This window comes from Arachis stenosperma, chromosome 10, assembly GCF_014773155.1.
Source record: "Arachis stenosperma cultivar V10309 chromosome 10, arast.V10309.gnm1.PFL2, whole genome shotgun sequence".
Taxonomy (NCBI): Eukaryota; Viridiplantae; Streptophyta; class Magnoliopsida; order Fabales; family Fabaceae; genus Arachis; species Arachis stenosperma.
In genome coordinates, this window is record NC_080386.1 from 52843109 (window position 1) to 52863175 (window position 20067).

Below are 20067 nucleotides of genomic sequence, written 5' to 3' on the forward strand. Positions count from 1 at the left end.
AAGTTATTGGCTCCAATGGCAGGAATGGAGATGCTTCTTCCATCAAACTTGGACGTTGGCTTAGTGAAGTCACCAAGCATTCTCCTTGCATTATTATTATTATTTTCGGCTGCCATGTCCTTCTCCTGTTCGAAAATTTCTGAAAGGTTGTTTCTCTTAAAGATGTTTTTGGATTGTTGTAATTTAGCTTCTCTTAATTTTCTCTTCAGAGTCCTTTCAGGTTCTGGATCAATTTCAACAAGAGTGCCTTTATCCTTGTTCCTGCTCATATGAAAGAGAAGAAAACAAAAAAGAAAAAGGAGTCCTCTATGTCACAGTATAGAGATTCCTTTATGTTAGTAGAAAAAGAAAGGGGTATAAGAAAGAGGAAGGATGGATTCGGATTTTTGGATGAAGAGAGGTGAAGAGAAGTGTTAGTAATTAAATAATTAAATAAAAGAAGAAAAGAGGAGAGAAGAAATTCGAAAATAATTTTGAAAAGGAGTTAGTGATTTTCGAAAATTAGAGATAAAATGTAATTAAAATTAAAACATGAAACAATTAATTAATTAAAAAGAATTTTTTGAAAAAGAGAGAGATATTTTCGAAAATAGGAAAGAGAAAAGTAGTTAGGTGGTTTTGAAAAAGATAAGAAACAAACAAAAAGTTAGTTAGTTGATTGAAAAAGATTTGAAATCAAAATTGAAAAAGATAAGAAGATAGTAAGTTAGATAAGATATTTTTGAAATCAAATTTTGAAAAAGATAAAATTTTTGAAAAAGATAAATTAAAAGATAAAAAGATTTAATTCAAAAATTTTGAAATTATTTACTTCACTAACAAGAAACTACAAGATAAGATTCTAGAACTTAAAGATTGAACCTTTCTTAACAAGAAAGTAACAAACTTCAAATTTTTGAACCAATCACATTAATTATTAGTGAATTTTCGAAAATTACATATAAAGATAAGAAAAAGATTTTGAAAATAATTTGAAAAATATTTTTGAAATTTTCGAAAATAAATAAAAATTTTGAAAAAGATATGATTTTGAAAAAGATTTTGAAAAGATAAGATTTTTGAAAATTGAAATTTTGACTTGACTTGTAAGAAACAACTAATTTTGAAAATTTTTGACCAAGTCAACCCAAAATTTCGAAAATTTGGAGAAAAATAAGGAAAAGATATTTTTGATTTTTAAATATTTAAAGAAAAACACAAAAATGACCCAAAACATGAAAATTTTGGATCAAGACACAAGATGCATGCAAGAATGCTATGAATGTCAAGATGAACACCAAGAACACTTTGAAGATCATGATGAACATCAAGAACACAATTTTGAAAAATTTTTGATGCAAAGAAAATATGCAAGACACCAAACTTAGAAATTTTTAATGCATGGAAAATATGAATGCAAAAATGCACATGAAAAACAAGAAAAGACACAAAACAAGAAATCATCAAGATCAAACAAGAAGACTTATCAAGAACAACTTGAAGATCATCAAGAACACTATGAATGCATGAGATTTTCGAAAAATGCAAGAAAAGTTTTTAAAAGCATGCAATTGACACCAAACTTAAAGATTAACACAAGATTCAAACAAGAACACAATATTTTTGATTTTTATGATTTTCTAATTTTTTTGTATTTTTATTTTAATTTTTTTTTTTCGAAAATAAAGTGATGAAGAACGAAAAATAAAAAGAAAAATTTTGAAAAAGATTTTTTTTTTTTTTGAAAAGAAAATTACCTAATCTGAGCAACAAGATGAACCGTCAGTTGTCCATACTCGAACAATCCCCGGCAACGGCGCCAAAAACTTGGTGGACGAAATTGTGATTCCTATTTTGTGCCTTTTGGCATCATTGTGAAATTATTCCTTTTAGAAATTGACCTTCTTTCACAACTCCGTTCAACTAACCAGCAAGTGTACTGGGTCGTCCAAGTAATAACCTTACATGAGTAAGGGTCGAATCCACAGAGATTGTTGGTATGAAGCAAGCTATGGTCACCTTGCAAATCTCAGTTAGGCAGATTAAAATAGTTTATGGGTTTAAATAAAATAGAAAGAAGTTAATTAAAAAGGGATAGAAATACTTATGTAGATTCATAGATGGGAATTTCAGATAAGCGGAATGGAGATGCTGTAGAGCTCTCGGACGCCTGCCTTCCTACTGCTTCTACTCAATCCTTCTTACTCCTTTCCATGGCAAGCTTTGTATAGGGGTTCACCATCAACTGTGGCTACTTTCATTCCTCACGGGGAAATATCCTATGCGGCTGTCACTCGCATAGCTAACCAGTCTGGAGGCATCACCCATGGTTGATAGCTACATCCCATCCTCGCAGTGAAAGCTAATGCTCACGCACTCTGTCACAGTACGGCCAATCACCGGTTGGTTCCCTCCCCTACTGGAATAGAATCCCTCTTTTGCGTTTGTCACTAACGCCCAGCAGGTTACAGGTTTGAAGCACGTCACAGTCATTCATGAACGGAATCCTACTCGGAATACCACAGACAAGGTGAGACTTTCCGGATTCCCAGGATCCTACTCGGAACACCACAGACAAGGTTGGACTTTCCGGATCCAGATAAATGACGCCATCTATCTAGCTTATACCACGAAGATTCTGTTGGGGAATCTAAGAGATACACATTCAAGCCTTGTTGCATGTAGAACGGAAGTGGTTGTCAATCACGCGCGTTCATGAGTGAGAATAATAATGAGGGTTATCTAACTCATCATCATTCATCATGTTCTTGAGTACGAATGAATATCTTGGAATAAGAATAAGATAGAGAATTGAATAAGAGAAAATAGAACTTCATTAATCTTTGAGGTACAGCAGAGCTCCACACCCTTAATCTATGGTGTGCAGAAACTCCACCGTTGAAAATACATAAGTAAAAGAAGGTTCAGGCATGGCCGAATGGCCAGCCCCCTAAAACGTGATCAATGATCTTCTAAGATGAAGAATAACACAAAACTGAGACCAAAGATGTACGTGGTCAAAAGACATCTAATACAATAGTTAAATGTTCTATTTATAATAAACTAGCTCCTAGGGTTTACATGAGTAAGTAATTGATGCATAAATCCACTTCCGGGGCCCACTTGGTGTGTGCTTGGGCTGAGCTTGATCTATCCACGAGCTGAGGCTTCTCTTGGAGTTGAATTTCGAGTTATGATGTGCTTTGGGCGTTCAACTCCGGATTATGACGTTTTTCTGGCGTTTAACTCCAGAAAGGAGTGTGTACTTGGCGTTCAACGCCAAGTTGCGTCGTCATTCTTCGAATAAAGTATGGACTATTATATATTGCTGGAAAGCCCTGGATGTCTACTTTCCAACGCCGTTGAGAGCGCGCCATTTAGAGTTCTGTAGCTCCAAAAAATCCATTTCGAGTGCAGGGAGGTCAGAATCCAACAGCATCAGCAGTCCTTTTGTCAGCCTTTTTCAGAGTTTTGCTCAAATCCCTCAATTTCAGTCAGAATTTACCTGAAATCACAGAAAAATACACAAACTCATAGTAAAGTCCAGAAATGTGAATTTAACATAAAAACTAAGGAAAACATCCCTAAAAGTAGCTTAATCATCCTAAAAACTATATAAAAACAATGCCAAAAAGCGTATAAATTATCCGCTCATCAACCATATACCTTCATAACCCTGCTATACACCAACCCTCTCTCCATACTAAAATTAAAAAGTTCAAAAAAAACTCTCTTTATTTTATAACAGTAAAAAATTCATTTATCTAACATCTCTTTCTAGTATTTATTTTAGGGGCGGTAATGAGTAGGGTAGGGTAGGGGTTTGGATCCAACTTTAACGCTACCTGCGAGTTAAAGATATCTCAATCCTAACCCTATCCGTTCTTAACCTTCGGATACACAATCCTACCCACGGGTTATAAAAAGATGCAATATTATTATATAATTTGATGATAATTTAAAATAGAACTAACTTTTATATAAAAAAACGTATTAAATTATCAATTAATAATCTTCTTTTAGTGGTTAAAGATCTTTTGTATCTAGTGAGAGGTCTTTAGTTTTTTTTTTTTTTTTTTTTTGGTAAGGGTGACAGGTTTTTAGTTCAACATCCACTTGAAATATATTTTTATATAAGTATATAACATATACATATATAACGTTCTTTATTCTTCTATTTTACATCATAATTAAATATTCATTACCCTATTAAAATATTACCGGTTAATATTTTTTATTATACTCAATAATATCTTTAGAGTACGATAAAACATATTAACGAATACTATAAAAATATTATTAACAAATATTAACGAGTACAATAAAATATTAATATTAACAAATATTTTTATTTTAAATTTAATACTATTGTACCTATATGTAGTCTAATGTGTGTATTTATTAAATTTGTATAAAAAGATTTAATCAATAAGCATGTTAATAAGTATTAATACACTAATATTGATTAACTTTAAAACAAAAACTATTTTTTTTTACTCTTAAAGATATTAATGAGTATAATAAAATATATTAATAGTGTTTGGTACAATTTTTTATACTTTTAAAGATATTAACAGTGTTTGGTATAATTTTTTAGATAAACTTTTAACTTTTTAAAAAGTTATTTAAGAGCTTTTAAGAAAATTAAAAAATGTGACTTATCCTATTTTCAAAAGCTATTTTATCACTCTTATTTAATGCACAACTTTAAACTAAGAATTTCTATAATAACTTTTCAAATACAAAATAACTTATTTAAAATTATTATTAATAAAAATCTTTATATTTTAAGTTCCTTTTTCAAAAGAACTTATTTAAGTTCCTTTTTCAAAAGAACTTATTTAAAAAGTTTAGCCAAACTGACCATAAGCCAAACTTAAGTAAATTTTACAGTTTGCCTCAAATCCTGAAATTTAAAATGAAATAATATTTTTCTAAAAATATTTTTTATTTATTTTATAACATCTCCTTCAAATATATATTTTATTATATAAAAATCAGATTTCTACACTTAATGATGAAGCTGATGTGGCATACTTCGGAGAGTATTTTTAGATTTAATTATTTTAACTCATTCAATACAATTTATTATCATGACTTAATTATATCAGCTAATTGCTTTGATTAGATATTTAAATATTAATATAATTTATTATAATATATATTACTTAATTAATTTTACTACATTAATTGTAATTTATTATATTAGTTAATTAATTTATTCATTTATAAAGTCTGAAATAAAATAAATAATTTGTTATTTATTCTAATTGAATTCACTAAATTTAATTATACATTATATACGAATTAATCATAATTTATAAATCACTATAATTTATAATATTCAATAAAATAATTTGTAAATCACTTTATATTATATATGTATTAACGAAATATTATATATATCTTAATGTGTTAATTAAATATTATATACGCATAGAAAAATAAATACAAAGATGATTTATATAATATTGATAATATTATATTAGCATGGTAATTTTTTTATAGTATTGATAATGATAATATTATTATATAGTATTATATAAACTTTCCAATATTAGTATAAAAAATTGAAAAATTATTCCTTATGGCAATCACTCTTAATGAAATAGTGTGTCTCTTATATAGTATTGATAATTGTTGCTTAATTTAAAATAATTGTATGTCGGTATATTAAATTTATTTTTCAATAATAATCTAAATAGATAAATCTAATTGAATTGAATGATTATATAAAATATTTTATATTATTAATATACTAAAATTAAATTTATTTTTGAGTACAGAATTTTATAGGTAAATTTTATACAAGATTAAGTTATTTTTTATTTTTTTATTTATTTTATCTGTGTTACTTTATTTAATTTCAAGTAGCGTCATATTTATAATTACCGCGAGTATAATATTTTATAAAATATGAAAATCAATTTTTTATAATTTAAATATCAATATTTGAGTTAATTTTAATTTAACTTTTTTAAATTAACGTTATCTTTCATTTAGATCTTAATTCATTTAAAATACAAAAATACTAATCTATTATTTTCTCTTTAGATAATAATAATTTTAATTTATTTGCTGTCTTTTTTTCTTTTTATATTTTGTTTAGCAAAGATAATATATAGATTAGGATGGAGTTAAAAAATACTATATATGATACATGTTTGGCACTGATAAATTCATATGAAATAAAAGAGGAGAAAATAGAAAGCTAAATAACACTGAGTTGAATGGTGTAAACAGATTCATTGAAGTCAAGTGTTTGTGTGTTCTCATGTCTCAACAGTCTTATCTCATTTTTCAAAGTTCAAACACATTTTGAATGTACGAATTTTAATTATATTTATTATTTTTCTTTTCAATAAATACTATCATCTCTTCTTATTTTTGCTATAGGTTTGTCTTTTATTTAAAAAACACAAAAAAAATGTAAAAAGAAAAATAAAAGAAATTAAAACTGTTATTGTATTTTAAAAAATAAAATACTCTTTTAATTAAATATCTATGTAATTCTTATCTAAATATAAATTGTATTTTAATATATTGAGTGGTAAATATAAAAAATATATATAATAGATAAATTAAAATAACAAATAATGATATATCTATCTATCTATTCTATCATATAAAAATCAAATTTTTGCACTTAATAATGATAAATTTGACGTGGCATGCTTCTTAGAATGTTTTTATTTCTTTTTAACTCATTAAATACAATTTATTACGGTGGATTAATTATATCAACTAATTGATTTGATTAGATATTTAAGTATCACACAATTTAATATTATGTATATCAATTAATTGAATATAATTGTTAGAGTATAATTAGGATCAATTAGATCAATTAGCATTATTTAACATATCTAAATATTTATTATAGGATATTACATCTTTATTATTTCGATTCTCTTAGCACCTATAAATACCATTCTATATTGTATCATTCTACACAACTTGAATACACACAAACATTTTCTCTACTGCTCTCTCTTACCCTTTTTAATAATAATAAATACAATTTAATTTAGTTAGAAGTTCATTATTTTATAGTCTTCTATAAAATAATTTTTTTATCACTTTGAATATTTTAACTCTTTTTTTTTCTCTTTATATGTAATTTATTGTGCGTTAACTTTATTTATTTAACGCTGAAGAAATATACTCATATTAATTCTATTATATAATAGTTTGTTTTTCTCCTATGTATTTTAATTTGTATAGTTACTATTAATCTTACTGTTTTCGATCTTATTGTTTTCGTTTTTTTGAATTGTTCTTTATTTTTTTATGACTTGATAATTTAAAAAAAAAAAGCAAAAAAAGAAAAAATTATTGCCAAAAACAAAGGTTAGAAGCCTAAAGAAGCAACATCATTCCTCAATATTATTATTATTAATATGAACTTTATTATTTCTTTTCTAACATTCTTTAATACAAATTTCATTTATTTTTCTTAATTATTATTAACACTTTTATTCTTTTCTTCTCTAATTATAAATCTCTTTATAATAATTTTTTAATAAAATATTTTTTTAGTCTAATAATTTTTTTTCTCTATTTTTTGTCAAAAATAATTTATATTAGAAAAAAATACAAATTAAATTTTAAAATTTAAATTTAAATAAGATGTGCAAACGATAACTATTGAATTCATTTGATCGATTTAAACACTTTGTATTATCGTCATTGAAAATTTCAAATACTATTATAAAATTTTAGATATTTTTATTTTATTGTTCTTAAATTATATATTATACCGTGTATTTAAAGAGTTTTATCTTTTTTAACATAAGTGTGACATTATATACTTTTTTTAGATACAATAAATGAATAATAATATTAAAGTGAGTAACAAAATTGATTATATAATAAGATACAAATTTTTAGAATTTTTAGCACAATTAACAAATCTTTTTTAGTTTCGAAATAAATGTTTACTGTATTTTTTATCTTTTATTTGATTTTTTATAATTTTTTCTTGATTTTTTAATTAATTATATACTTTGTATTTTGTAGAAAAAATTTATCAATCATAAAATATAGAAGACATAACCAAAAAATTTAAAAAATGTTGATGAATCACAAAATAAAAATTATGAATTGTGCTTTAATTATGTTGTAAAATTCAAATTTCTCTATTTAAAATTAGTTTTTTACCATTAACTAGTATATGTTCCCGTACCTTGTACGGGATAATACATAAAATTATATTAAAAATTTTATTAAAAAATTAAATATAAATAATGAGTGTCACATTCAAATATAAATAATGACTTTAGAATTTTGGTTTAATGAGTGTCACAATTTTAGTTTTAGGGTTTATTGAGTGTCACACTCAAATATAAATAATGACTTTAGAATTTTGGTCTCCAACACATCAAACTCGCCTTCGTAGCTCTTTTCCCACAATAAAATTGTGATTTAGCCCTATAAAAATACAGAAGGTTTTGGTTGACGAAGATCAAAGAACCACAAGAGCCAAGCTCTCTGATCTCAATCATACTCTCGAATGAAGAGACGCTTCCACGCTCTTAGACCATCTCTAATAGGGAACTCATCCCAATTCCTATTTATGGCCCATCTGTCATAAAAAGTAACTTCACATCAGCTTTTGCATCATAACTGTAAATAAGAACTCAAAGCATCTCTCTCTTCTCCATCAGGAGAAACTAACTTTAGTCCATATTGTGGTCCCATTTAATTAATTAATTAAAATACTTAAAATTAATGTAATTAATTTTTTTCAATTATATAAATTATATTTATAAATTTAAAAATAATTCACTATTAAAAGATATTAATATTAAATAAATTCATATATAACAATAATACACAATATATAATTCGAAATTACACTAAATTGTAAAATTACTTAATACAAAGAAAAACATAATTCAGCTCTATAGTTGACGACAAGTATTGTTAAATAATTAATATAAATTATTAATTAAATAAAAATATCAGTATTTCATATAATTAATTATTATCATTATTATTGAATTATTTATTATTTAATTATTTAATATAACTATTTAATTAATTAACATAGCTATTTAATTAATTAATATTTTATATAATTATTTATTTTTTACATAACTTGCCATTTGGCAAGTGTTGATTGGCGTCCCTATTCAAAGAGACTCCCTCTTCTTGAAATTAGTCAGGGAACTCACTTTCAACCCACTCCAACGCTCCAATTCTTCTTTTTCTCTGACACAACAGTAATCGGGCTCCAATTGCCTTCCCGTTGGAGATGCTCTTAGTTATATTTTTTAATGATTTAACATGAATAATGATAATCTATCATAATCTTAATCTTTTAATATAATTAATTAATAATAATATAATTAATTTACCATAATCTTAATATAATTTTTTAATATAATTAATTTTAATTAAATAATTAAATAAATTGAATATAAATATGTCTAATTTAATCGTATAAAAAATAGTAAATTTTTTACAATTAGACATATTATATATATATATATATATATATATATATATATATATATATATATATATATTGAGAATAAAACATCACTTTAAAATGAGATTATTATTATTAATGACATATAAATATTAAAATTATATTAATACATTAATAGAAATACATTATTATAATAAAAAGTTACAAGAATTAAAATAAATGAAATTTATTAACTTTAATTAGTTAAATTAGCATAAAATAAGAAAGAGATGATTAATCAGATTAAATAAATTAAAAAAAAAGCATATTACTAAACAAAGTAAATATCATAATAATTATATTACTAATTAAAAAATAATTTATTTAATCAATTCAAATTTTTATTGAAAATAGAAAACTAAATATTATCAATGAATAAAAATAAATAGGATATAATACATCAAAGAATAATGTTGGTAGTATAAATAATAAAATTAAATTATTATATACAATTTTTATTTTTTACCTTATTATGATTGAAGTTAACATTATTAATGGTAAAAACTAATTTTAAATAGTCCCAATTTATATTTTACAACATAATTAAAGCACAATTTATAATTTTTTATTTTGTGATTAATCAATATTTTTAAAATTTTTTGATTAAGTCTTCTGTATTTTATGATTGATAAATTTTTTTTACAAAACACAAATTTATGATGAATTATTACAATCATAATTAATTAAAAAAATGATAAAAAATTAAATAAAAGATAAAAAATAGAGTAAACATTTATTTTGAAACTAAAAATTTGTTAATTGTGCTAGAAATTCTAAAAATTTGTATCTTATTATATAATTAATTTTGTTTACTCACTTCAACTTTATTATTCATTTATTGTATCTAAAAAAGTATATAATGTCACACTTAAAATTTACTTTTATCTTTTTTTTTCTAATATAAATTATTTTTGACAAAAAATAGAGAAAAAAATTTATTAGACTAAAAAAATATCTAATCAAAAAATTATTATAAGGAGATTTATAATTAGAGAAGAAAAGAATAAAAGTATTAATAATAATTAAGAAAAAGAAACGAAGCTTATATTAAAGAATGTTAGAAAAGAAATAATAAAGTTTATATTAATAATAATAATGTTGAGGAATGATGTTGCTGCTTTAGGCTTCTAACCTTCGTCTTTGGCCATCTTTTCTTCTGTTCTTTGCTTTTTTTTTAAATTATCAAGTCATAAAAAAATAAAGAACAATTCAAGAAAATGAAAATAGTAAGATCGAAAACAGTAAGATTAATAGTAACTATACAAATCAAAATACATAGGAGAAAAACAAACTATTATATGATAGAATTAACATGAGTATATTTCATCATTAAATAAACAAAATTAATGCACAACAAAATTACATGTAAAGAGGAAAAAAAAGAGTTAAAATATCCAAAGTGATAAAAAGATTATTTTATAGAAGACTATAAAATAATGAACTTCTAACTAAATTAAACTGTATTTATTATTATTAGAAAGGGTAAGAGAGAGCAATAGAGAAAAGGTTTGTGTGTATTCAAGTTGTGTAAAATGATACAATATAGAAGGGTATTTATAGGTGCTAAGAGAATCGAAATAATAAAGACGTAATATCCTATAATAAATATTTAGATATGTTAAATAATGCTAATTGATCTAATTGATCCTAATTATACTCCAACAATTATATTTAATTAATTGATATACATAATATTAAATTGTGTAATACTTAAATATCTCAATTAGTTGATATAATTAATTCACCATAATGAATTGTATTTAATGAGTTAAAAGAAATAAATAAAAAAACATTCTAAGAAACATCTCACGTCAACTTTATCATTAAGTGAAAAAATCTAATTTTTTTTATATAATAGAATAAATAGAATATATAGATATCTCATTATTCGTTATTTTAACTTATCTATTATATATTTTTTTTTATTTATCACTCAATATATTAAAATACAATTTATATATCTAGATAAGAATTACATAGATATTTAATTAAAAGAGCATTTAATTTTTTAAAATATAATAACAGTTTTAATTTCTTTGATTTTTTTTTTTACATTTTTTTGTGTGTTTTTTTAAATAAAAGACAAACCTATAGCAAAAATAGGAAGAGATTGTAGTATTTATTGAAGAGGAAAAAAACAAATATAATTAAAATTCATACATTTAAAATGTATTTGAACTTTAAAAAATGAGATGAGACATGAGAACACACAGACACTTGGCTTCAATGAATCTGTTTACACCATTCAACTCAGTGTTCTTTAGCTTTCTGTTTTCTTCTCTTCTATTTCATATGAATTTATCAGTGCCAAATATGCATCACATAGAGTATTTTTTAACTCCATACTAATTCATATATTATCTTTGCTAAACAAAATATAAAAGGAAAAAAAAGAAGTAAATAAATTAAAGTTATTATTATTTAAAGAGACAGTAAATATATTAGTATTTTTGTATTTTAAATTAATTAAGATCTAAATGAAAGATAACGTTAAATAAAAAAAGTTAAATTAAAATTAACTCAAACATTGATATTTAAATTATAAAAACAAATTGATTTTCATATTTTATAAAATATCATACTGGCGGTAATTGTAAATATGACGCTACTTAAAATTAAATAAAGTAACACAGACAAAATAAATAAAAAAATAAAAAATAACTTAATCTTGTATAAAATTACCTATAAAATTTTTTACCGAAAAATGAATTTAATTTTATTATATTAATAATATAAAATATTTTATATAATCATTCAATTCAATTAGATTTATCTATTTAGGTCATTATTGAAAAATAAATTTAAGATACCAACATACAATTACTTTAAATTAAGCAATAATTATCAATACTATATAAGGGATACACTTTTTCACTAAGAATGATTGTCATAAGGAATAATTTTCTAATTTTCTATACTAATATTAGAAAGTTTATATAATACTATATAATAATATTATAATTATCAATATTTTATGATATCAAAACAAAACAAAAAAAATACCATGCCAATATAATATTATCAATATTATATAAATTATCTTTGTATTTATTTTTCTGTGCGTATATAATATTTAATTAACACATTAAGACATATATAATATTTTGTTAATACATATATAATATAAAGTGATTTATAAATTATTTTATTGAATATTATAAATTAGAGTGATTTATAAATTATTATTAATTCGTATATAATGTATAATTAAATTTAATGAATTCAATTAGAATAAACAACAAATTATTTATTTTATTTCAGACTTTATAAATGAATAAATTAAGTAACTAATATAACAAATTACAATTAATGTAGTAAAATTAATTAAGTGATATATATTATAATAAATTATATTAATATTTAAATATCTAATCAAATCAATTAGCTGATATAATTAAGTTATAGTAATAAATTGTATTGAATGAGTCAAAATAATTAAATCGAGAAACACTTTCCGGAGTATGCCACATCAGCTCCATCATTAAGTGCAGACATCCGATTTTTATATAATAGAATAGATGTTAACTTTAATCATAATAAGGTAAAAAGTAAAAATTGTATATAATAATTTAATTTTATTATTTATACTACCAAAATTATTCTTTAATGTATTATATCTTATTTATTTTTATTCATTGATGATTTTTAATTGTCTATTTTCAATAAAAATTTTCTCTGATTAAATTGATTTTTTTTCAATTAGTAATATAATTATTGTGATATCTACTTTGTTCAGTAATATTTAATTATTATTATGTGTTAAGTTTAACAAAATATTTTTTAACATAAAATACAAAAGAACTATTTATATTTTATTTTGAGACAAATATAATATAATAAGTGGTATATATGTATATAAGTATTAATTTTTTTTAAAAAAATTGTATATTAAACGTGGGTCCGTCCCTGACTGTGAAGGAAGAAGATGGGAGTTGTGAAGGGGTAGGCGGCGATGGACTCAACAACAACGATGACAGGTTTTGAGTGAGGATGACTGAGTTTATCTTGCATGGCTATAGAGTATAGACTAAAGCTATGAATCACTGAATATGTGATGTGAGGAAAATCCTAATTCATAAAAAGTGTTTATATGTATATATCCGGGGCGGGTACACCCTAAACCCGACCATGCCCTGTCCTGAACAAAATCTGCCTCGAATGGGGTCAAGTTATTACTCTCTCCATCCGAGTATGGACGGGTCGGATACCCGCATATTCGGGAACTTCTGCTAAGTCTAACCATATATTGATACTCCATTTATTAAGAGTTTATCGCTAGCTAATGGATTGCTATATACACAAGGCGAGATTCTAATTCCTAATAGTTGTTTAGGCGAACGAGTGAGATGATCACTTAACAAACTCAAATTAATTAAGACAAATACTAATTATTTTTAATATTTTAATATTAAAAATTTTGAAATTTTGATTTTAATTATAACTTTATAAAATATTTATAATAATAATTACTATATATATTATTTAATTTTTAATAAATTTTTTTATATAATTTTATGTATTATTCCGTACAAAATACGGGAACATATACTAGTTTATCTAATAATCCGAATTGCATCTAATTGACTGAATAACATTTAATATAAAATATACCTCCTTTTCTCCTCTCTCAAAAATATTTCTTTGAACAAAGCATAATCCTCCTTTCTGTACGTTTTAGACCTTTACTTACCACTTGCTATTACTTTCTTCAAGAAAGTACATTTCCTTCTTTTTTTTTTTCGACTTTTCACTTATCATTTGATAATTTGATATTACATGACCTATATATACAAGTTTGCATTTTCGTGAAACAAACATCTAAAACACACTCTTCATCTTCACCCTCCCACGAGCCATTTTGGCTCACCGGGGTGACCCTTTCATGTACTTAACAATTAGTAAAATTTACAATTTCCAAACAAAAGCTTTAACACCCCTAAACTCTATTTACTTCTTAGAGATGAGTATCACAAAATTTCCTACCCATTCTGTTCTGAACGACTTTGACTGCAGCAACTCTTGCAGCAGTTGCAGCTCTGTTGGCAGCAATTACTGCTTTGTTCACCTGGTCATCCTTTCGGTCAACTTTCACAGCATCTTCTGCTGTTTTCCTAGCAGCCTGCATTTCAACCACCATAATTTAACATTCGCTTATGACTCGAGAAACAGCATCAAATGAATTTCGGAAAGATCCAGCCAAATTTATTTGGTTCTCATGTTAAATTTATATCTATGTGAATTTTTCACATTTTTCTACAAAGTTAATTACAAGAATTTTTAGTATAATTTCTACATTAAATTATAACTGAATGGTAAACTATCAACCTCCATCATTGTGAAAATTAAGTTAATTTAAGAATTAACCAAATTTACACACAAAAAAGGGGGAAAAATATTATAACTATTAAATACAGGAATTTTGGTCAATATTTTTCAGTTAACATTAACCTATAACTTTTTCTACACCAAAAAACCGTATGGTTTTCAGTTCCTTGATTGATACCATATTACCATATCAATGACTAAAGTGACATATTACAAATCGGAAGAAATATGAATAAAATGGCCAATTATACTTAGTAGCAGATCTAAGTTAACCAAACATTGCGTTAGAATGAGGTGACATTGTCACTATTCAAAGCAGCCAAAACTAAAAAGGAAAAAAAAAAAAGAAAAAGAAAGAAAAGAAACAAAGAAAGATTCCACTGTAGATAATCATACGGCCACCGTAGTTATTTGTGTGAAAATTCCTAATACAAATGTATTTTCCTAATCATGTAGGACAATAACATATTTTAGGCTTTAAGCCGACAATTACCTGAACAGCTCGAAGCACAGCATCAGTTATTGTTGGTAGATTGTTCTTGAGGTTGCCAGAATCCCATTCACCAAATCTCTTGTCGCCATTTCGGAAAGTATACAACCCATAACCTTGCCTACGCCCTTCATGCCATGCTCCCTCATAACAATGCCCATTGGCAAAGTGGTACACACCAAACCCATGTATTTTGTCTCCAAAATACTCCCCTGCATATCTATCTCCATTCCTGCCCAAAGTTGTAAATTATTTAATATTATGTCAAAGTAACTAAATCCAAAGCTGTTACGGTCAACTGATACTATAAAACTATTATTATGTCAAATAGTCAATGGGCATAAACAATGACTTAGAAATCATCACTTATATCGTTGAACAAGGAAAATATAAATCAATCAATATTTGCATAATATAAAATAAAAAATCAGCAAATAGGACATCCAAATTGGGGTCTTCAAAGCATAGAATAATTTCAATTGCATAAGGATGAAAATAACTAACATTAGGTACCCCATCCAACTAAGTCTTGATTAAAAATTAAAAATCTAAAGAGAACTCTTCCCATGTGCTCAAAAGGAGAAAAAGAAATGAAACCTAAAAATCTAACTAAAATGGAGCCACGAGGAAAACCTGGATGTCCAAGAAATCCAATCTCAGGGACAAACCCACCAATGATTTAATCGACAAAACATCAAAAAAGAGTCACTGTTCTATCATCACGGATCAAAAACTGTACACCCCAAAGAGTCTGTTCATTATTCAACTAAAATCAAATCCACTAAAAGGATTGCAAAATAAAAAACACAAATTCTTCAAACTCAGCACCAAGTTTTCAATGAATCAAGCAAAAACACGAAAGCCACTGGGAGTTGTTTAGTGGTGAGCAATTCAAGTAGTATGCACGAGATTTTAACTGTGTAATGTAATCAACAAATAAATAAATAAAAAACGAAAGAAATTAAAGTCACCTAAAATGGTAACACCCAAGACCATGCTTGACACCAAACTTGAACTCTCCAACATAGGAGCTGCCATCATTACAACTTTGAACTCCAATCCCATGGCTCTGTCCATTAAACCATTCCCCAGCATAGGAGTCTCCAGCGTAGAACCTATAAACCCCAAACCCATGCCTCAACCCATGCCTATACTGTCCTTTATAGCGGCTCCCCCGGGCCCACCCTTCAACCCCAAACCCCTCATACCTTCCATCAACCCATTCCCCTTCATACCTTCCACCCACAAAGTAATGGTACACACCGAAACCATTGCTCTTCCTTCCGCCTACTCCGCCGGAGAACTCCCCCTCGTAGAAATCACCGTTGCTGAAGAACTCAACACCTTCCTTCTCAGCACTTTTCTCTTCTTGATTCTCTTGCTCCCCCTCTGAGTCCCCGATAGACCACTGAACCGGCCTAGCGGATCCGCCGCTGGAGAAACTGAGTCTTCTCAGAGCCGCACCGGTTTGGTGGATCAGGGCTCTGTTCTTTGAGATGAGGTAGAGAAAAACGGCCACGAAGATCAGCGCGAGGAGAACGTTCTCCGAAGTTGGTACCTCCTGGGAGAATCTGAAAGAGAGGAAGTAGAAGAGGTAGAAGGAGAGAAAGCATGCACCAAAGAAGCCAAGAACCGGTCCAGAAATCAACCGGTTCGAACCGGGTTTGATGCTCTTCTTGCTCTTGCTCTTAATCTTCGTTTTCTTGCTGTTACCGTCATTCTTCTCTTCATCTTCTAGAAGGTTCTGTTCGTTGTGGATGGGGGATCGGGCGGTTGGGGAAGAACATCGTAGAAGAGAGGATTGGGTTCGGGTCAGCTTGGTTTGGCTCTTCTTCGGAGTTTCCATCGTTCTTGACGACGTTTCTTCTTTTCGGATCTTCAGTTCAAAGTCGCTACCTGTAGCGAGAGATTGTTACGACAGCGTCTCTTTCCGGTGGTGCCGGAAACATTTCAGGCGGCGGAACACCTTGGCGGAGACAGTAACTGAACCCAATCGAACCGAACTTGTACTTTCTCTTTTCGGGCGTATAAGTTGGGCGATAAAAGGAGAAAAGGCGCAATCTTGTTCCTTTTTTTTTATGTTTAACAGAATTTTTGGGGTTCTTCTTTCTCCCTTCGAATTCGAAGCGGGGGACGAAAGGGATAAAAAGTGTCACAGTTTACAATGAGTGTATTTTGTTTAGTGTGTGCTACGTTTGTTTGGAGTGGTGGGAAGGGGAGGTTTCCAGATTTCATGAAAGGCGTACGATGCAAATCGACCGGTTGCTCTTTTATTTGAGGTTTGTGACCGTGGATTGCGGATAGTGATAGCAAATTTAGTTCGACCCATTCTATTTCGCCCGGTAGAAACTCAAATGAAGTCGACTTCACGTGAAGTTGATACCTGAAAGTTATTAGATAATTTAATTGATTTGGCTAAATTTTTATCCAATGGCTCTCAGGTATCAACTTCACGTGAAGTCGACTTCACCTAAGTTTTCACCATTTTGCACTATTTTGATTGGGTTAAAGAATTTTTCTACTAAATTTTGGTATAATTTAATTGCTTTTACTTTTTAAAAAGAACTAGTGTATTGTGTATATTCTTCTAGAATGTATAAAAAATATTTATCTTTTATATTTATATCTAAAATAGATTTTTAAAATAAAATATTTATCAGTATATTTAATTTATATAAAATAATTTTATATATATATTTTTTGTTTTTTATATTGATATCAAAAATCTATAAAATAAAAAAAATTCACACAATACTTAGACGTGATTTAAAAATATCTCTAAAAATTATTTTCTGAACTACTAGAATAAATGAAACTAGTAACATATTTATTATGAGAATAAAACATGTATGATGAGCCCTTAGCATTGCTAAAGTCATCAGAGAGTGCTGGTGCTAAGCTGCACCAGTAAACCATAAACCTGGTTAAACCGATTTCCTGTTTTTAACTAAAACAGACCAGGTAACCTTATAATATCTTTCAAGCAACTTCTAATACTAATATAATGATAATATTATACTATTATCTTTCTTCTCTCATGAATCGAGTCCGGTTCGTCAAACTGAGCCTATTTACGAAAACTAGAATCAAAACTCCTAACCGATACGGTTCAAAAACTAGGTTTTCCGTGGCCACGTTGTCGAGCTTGCCTCAAAAGAAGTTTTGGCTTAAAGATGTCATAATGACAATGAGGATTGAGATGCTTGATGATACAGCAGAGGTGTTCCCTTTACTGATCTTCCGGAGAAATTCGTGCCTGTAGAAAAGATCTGCGTACTCGAAAATCAGGGTTGTTACATTCTACCCTCCTAAAAGAAAATTTTGCCCTCAAAATTTGAGGCGTGGGTAAAAAGTTACAATTATATCCGACTTAACCAAATTCGTAGCATAGAACTTACCTCGAGCGATAGATCCAAACTTTATAGTATTGCCAGCAGACTCATCTACCATTCTTTTTCGACTGTCTCTTGCCGATGTCCTTCCTTATTACAATAGTAACATAAACCTATTCTGACCCAGCAAAGCCTACTACCATGATTCTTTCCATAAGTTGGGCATACTACACCACTCTGAGCTTGGTGAGGTTGACTCTCATGTCCTTTTCGAATGTCACGGTTATTGTCTGGTGGACGAAATTGTGATCCATGTTCTAATTATTTTGAGATGAAGGCTTCTAAGGGGCAGCACCTGCATTCACAACTCCGTTCAACTAACCAGCAAGTGTACTGGGTCGTCCAAGTAATAACCTTACGTGAGTAAGGGTCGAATCCACAGAGATTGTTGGTATGAAGCAAGCTATGGTCACCTTGTAAATCTCAGTCAGGCAGATTAAATTGGTTTATGGGTTTCGAAAATTAATAATAAGAAAATAGGTAATAAATAATAAAAAGGATAGAAATACTTATGTAGATTCATTGGTAGGAATTTCAGATAAGTGTATGGAGGTGCTGTATGACTCACGGACGCCTGCCTTCCCACTGCTTCTACTCAATCCTTCTTACTCCTTTCCATGGCAAGCTGTGTATAGGGGTTCACCATCAGCGGTGGCTACTTTCAATCCTCTCGGGAAAATGATCCTATGCGGTTGTCAATCGCACGGCTAATCGTCTGGAGGCATCACCCATGGTTGATGGCTACATCCCATCCTCGCAGTGAAAACTAATGCTCACGCACTCTGTCACAGTACGGCTAATCACTGGTTGGTTCCCGCTCCTACTGGAATAGAATCCCTTGATTCTTTTGCGTCTGTCACTAACGCCCAGCACTTGCAAGTTTGAAGCACGTCACAGTCATTCATTACCGGAATCCTACTCGGAATACCACAGACAAGGTTAGACTTTCCGGATTCCCAGGATCCTACTCGGAACACCACAGACAAGGTTGGACTTTCCGGATCCTCATAAATGCCGCCATCTATCTAGCTTATACCACGAAGATTCTGTTGGGGAATCTAAGAGATACACATTCAAGCTCTGTTGCATGTAGAACGGAAGTGGTTGTCAATCACGCGCGTTCATAAGTGAGAATGATAAAGAGGGTTATCTAACTCATCACATTCATCATGTTCTTAGGTGCGAATGAATATCTTGGAATAAGAATAAGATAGAGACCGAATAAAAGAAGATAGAATTGCATTGATACTTGAGGTACAGCAGAGCTCCACACCCTTAATCTATGGTGTGCAGAAACTCCACCGTTGAAAATACATAAGTGAAATAGGTTCAGGCATGGCCGAATGGCCAGCCCCCTAAAACGTGATCAATAGCCTCTTAGGATGAAGAATAAAACAAAACTGAGACCA

The 20067-nt window shown here is 27.8% G+C and overlaps 1 protein-coding gene across 1 annotated transcript; it reads right to left on the bottom strand.

Moving 5' to 3' along the window:
* Nucleotides 1–14093: 14093 nt before the first annotated feature.
* On the bottom strand, nucleotides 14094–17493 carry LOC130954530 (uncharacterized). The gene is made up of 3 exons (XM_057881280.1): nucleotides 16238–17493; nucleotides 15270–15498; nucleotides 14094–14570 (listed from the first exon to the last, which is right to left on the bottom strand). The coding sequence occupies exons 1-3, from the start codon at nucleotides 17110–17112 to the stop codon at nucleotides 14406–14408; spliced, it is 1269 nt and encodes a 422-aa protein (XP_057737263.1). The 5' UTR covers nucleotides 17113–17493; the 3' UTR covers nucleotides 14094–14405.
* Between the last annotated feature and the right edge of the window lie 2574 nt (nucleotides 17494–20067).

Bases quoted from the DNA above. Each gene is read 5' to 3' on its own strand.
- LOC130954530 (XM_057881280.1), bottom strand. From the start codon at position 17,112: ATGGAAACTCCGAAGAAGAGCCAAACCAAGCTGACCCGAACCCAATCC. The intron at 15,499-16,237 runs GTGACTTTAATT...AACTTTGGGCAG, and splicing joins CTTGGGTGTTACCATTTTAG to GAATGGAGATAGATATGCAG. The intron at 14,571-15,269 runs GTAATTGTCGGC...GTTGAAATGCAG, and splicing joins CTGTGCTTCGAGCTGTTCAG to GCTGCTAGGAAAACAGCAGA.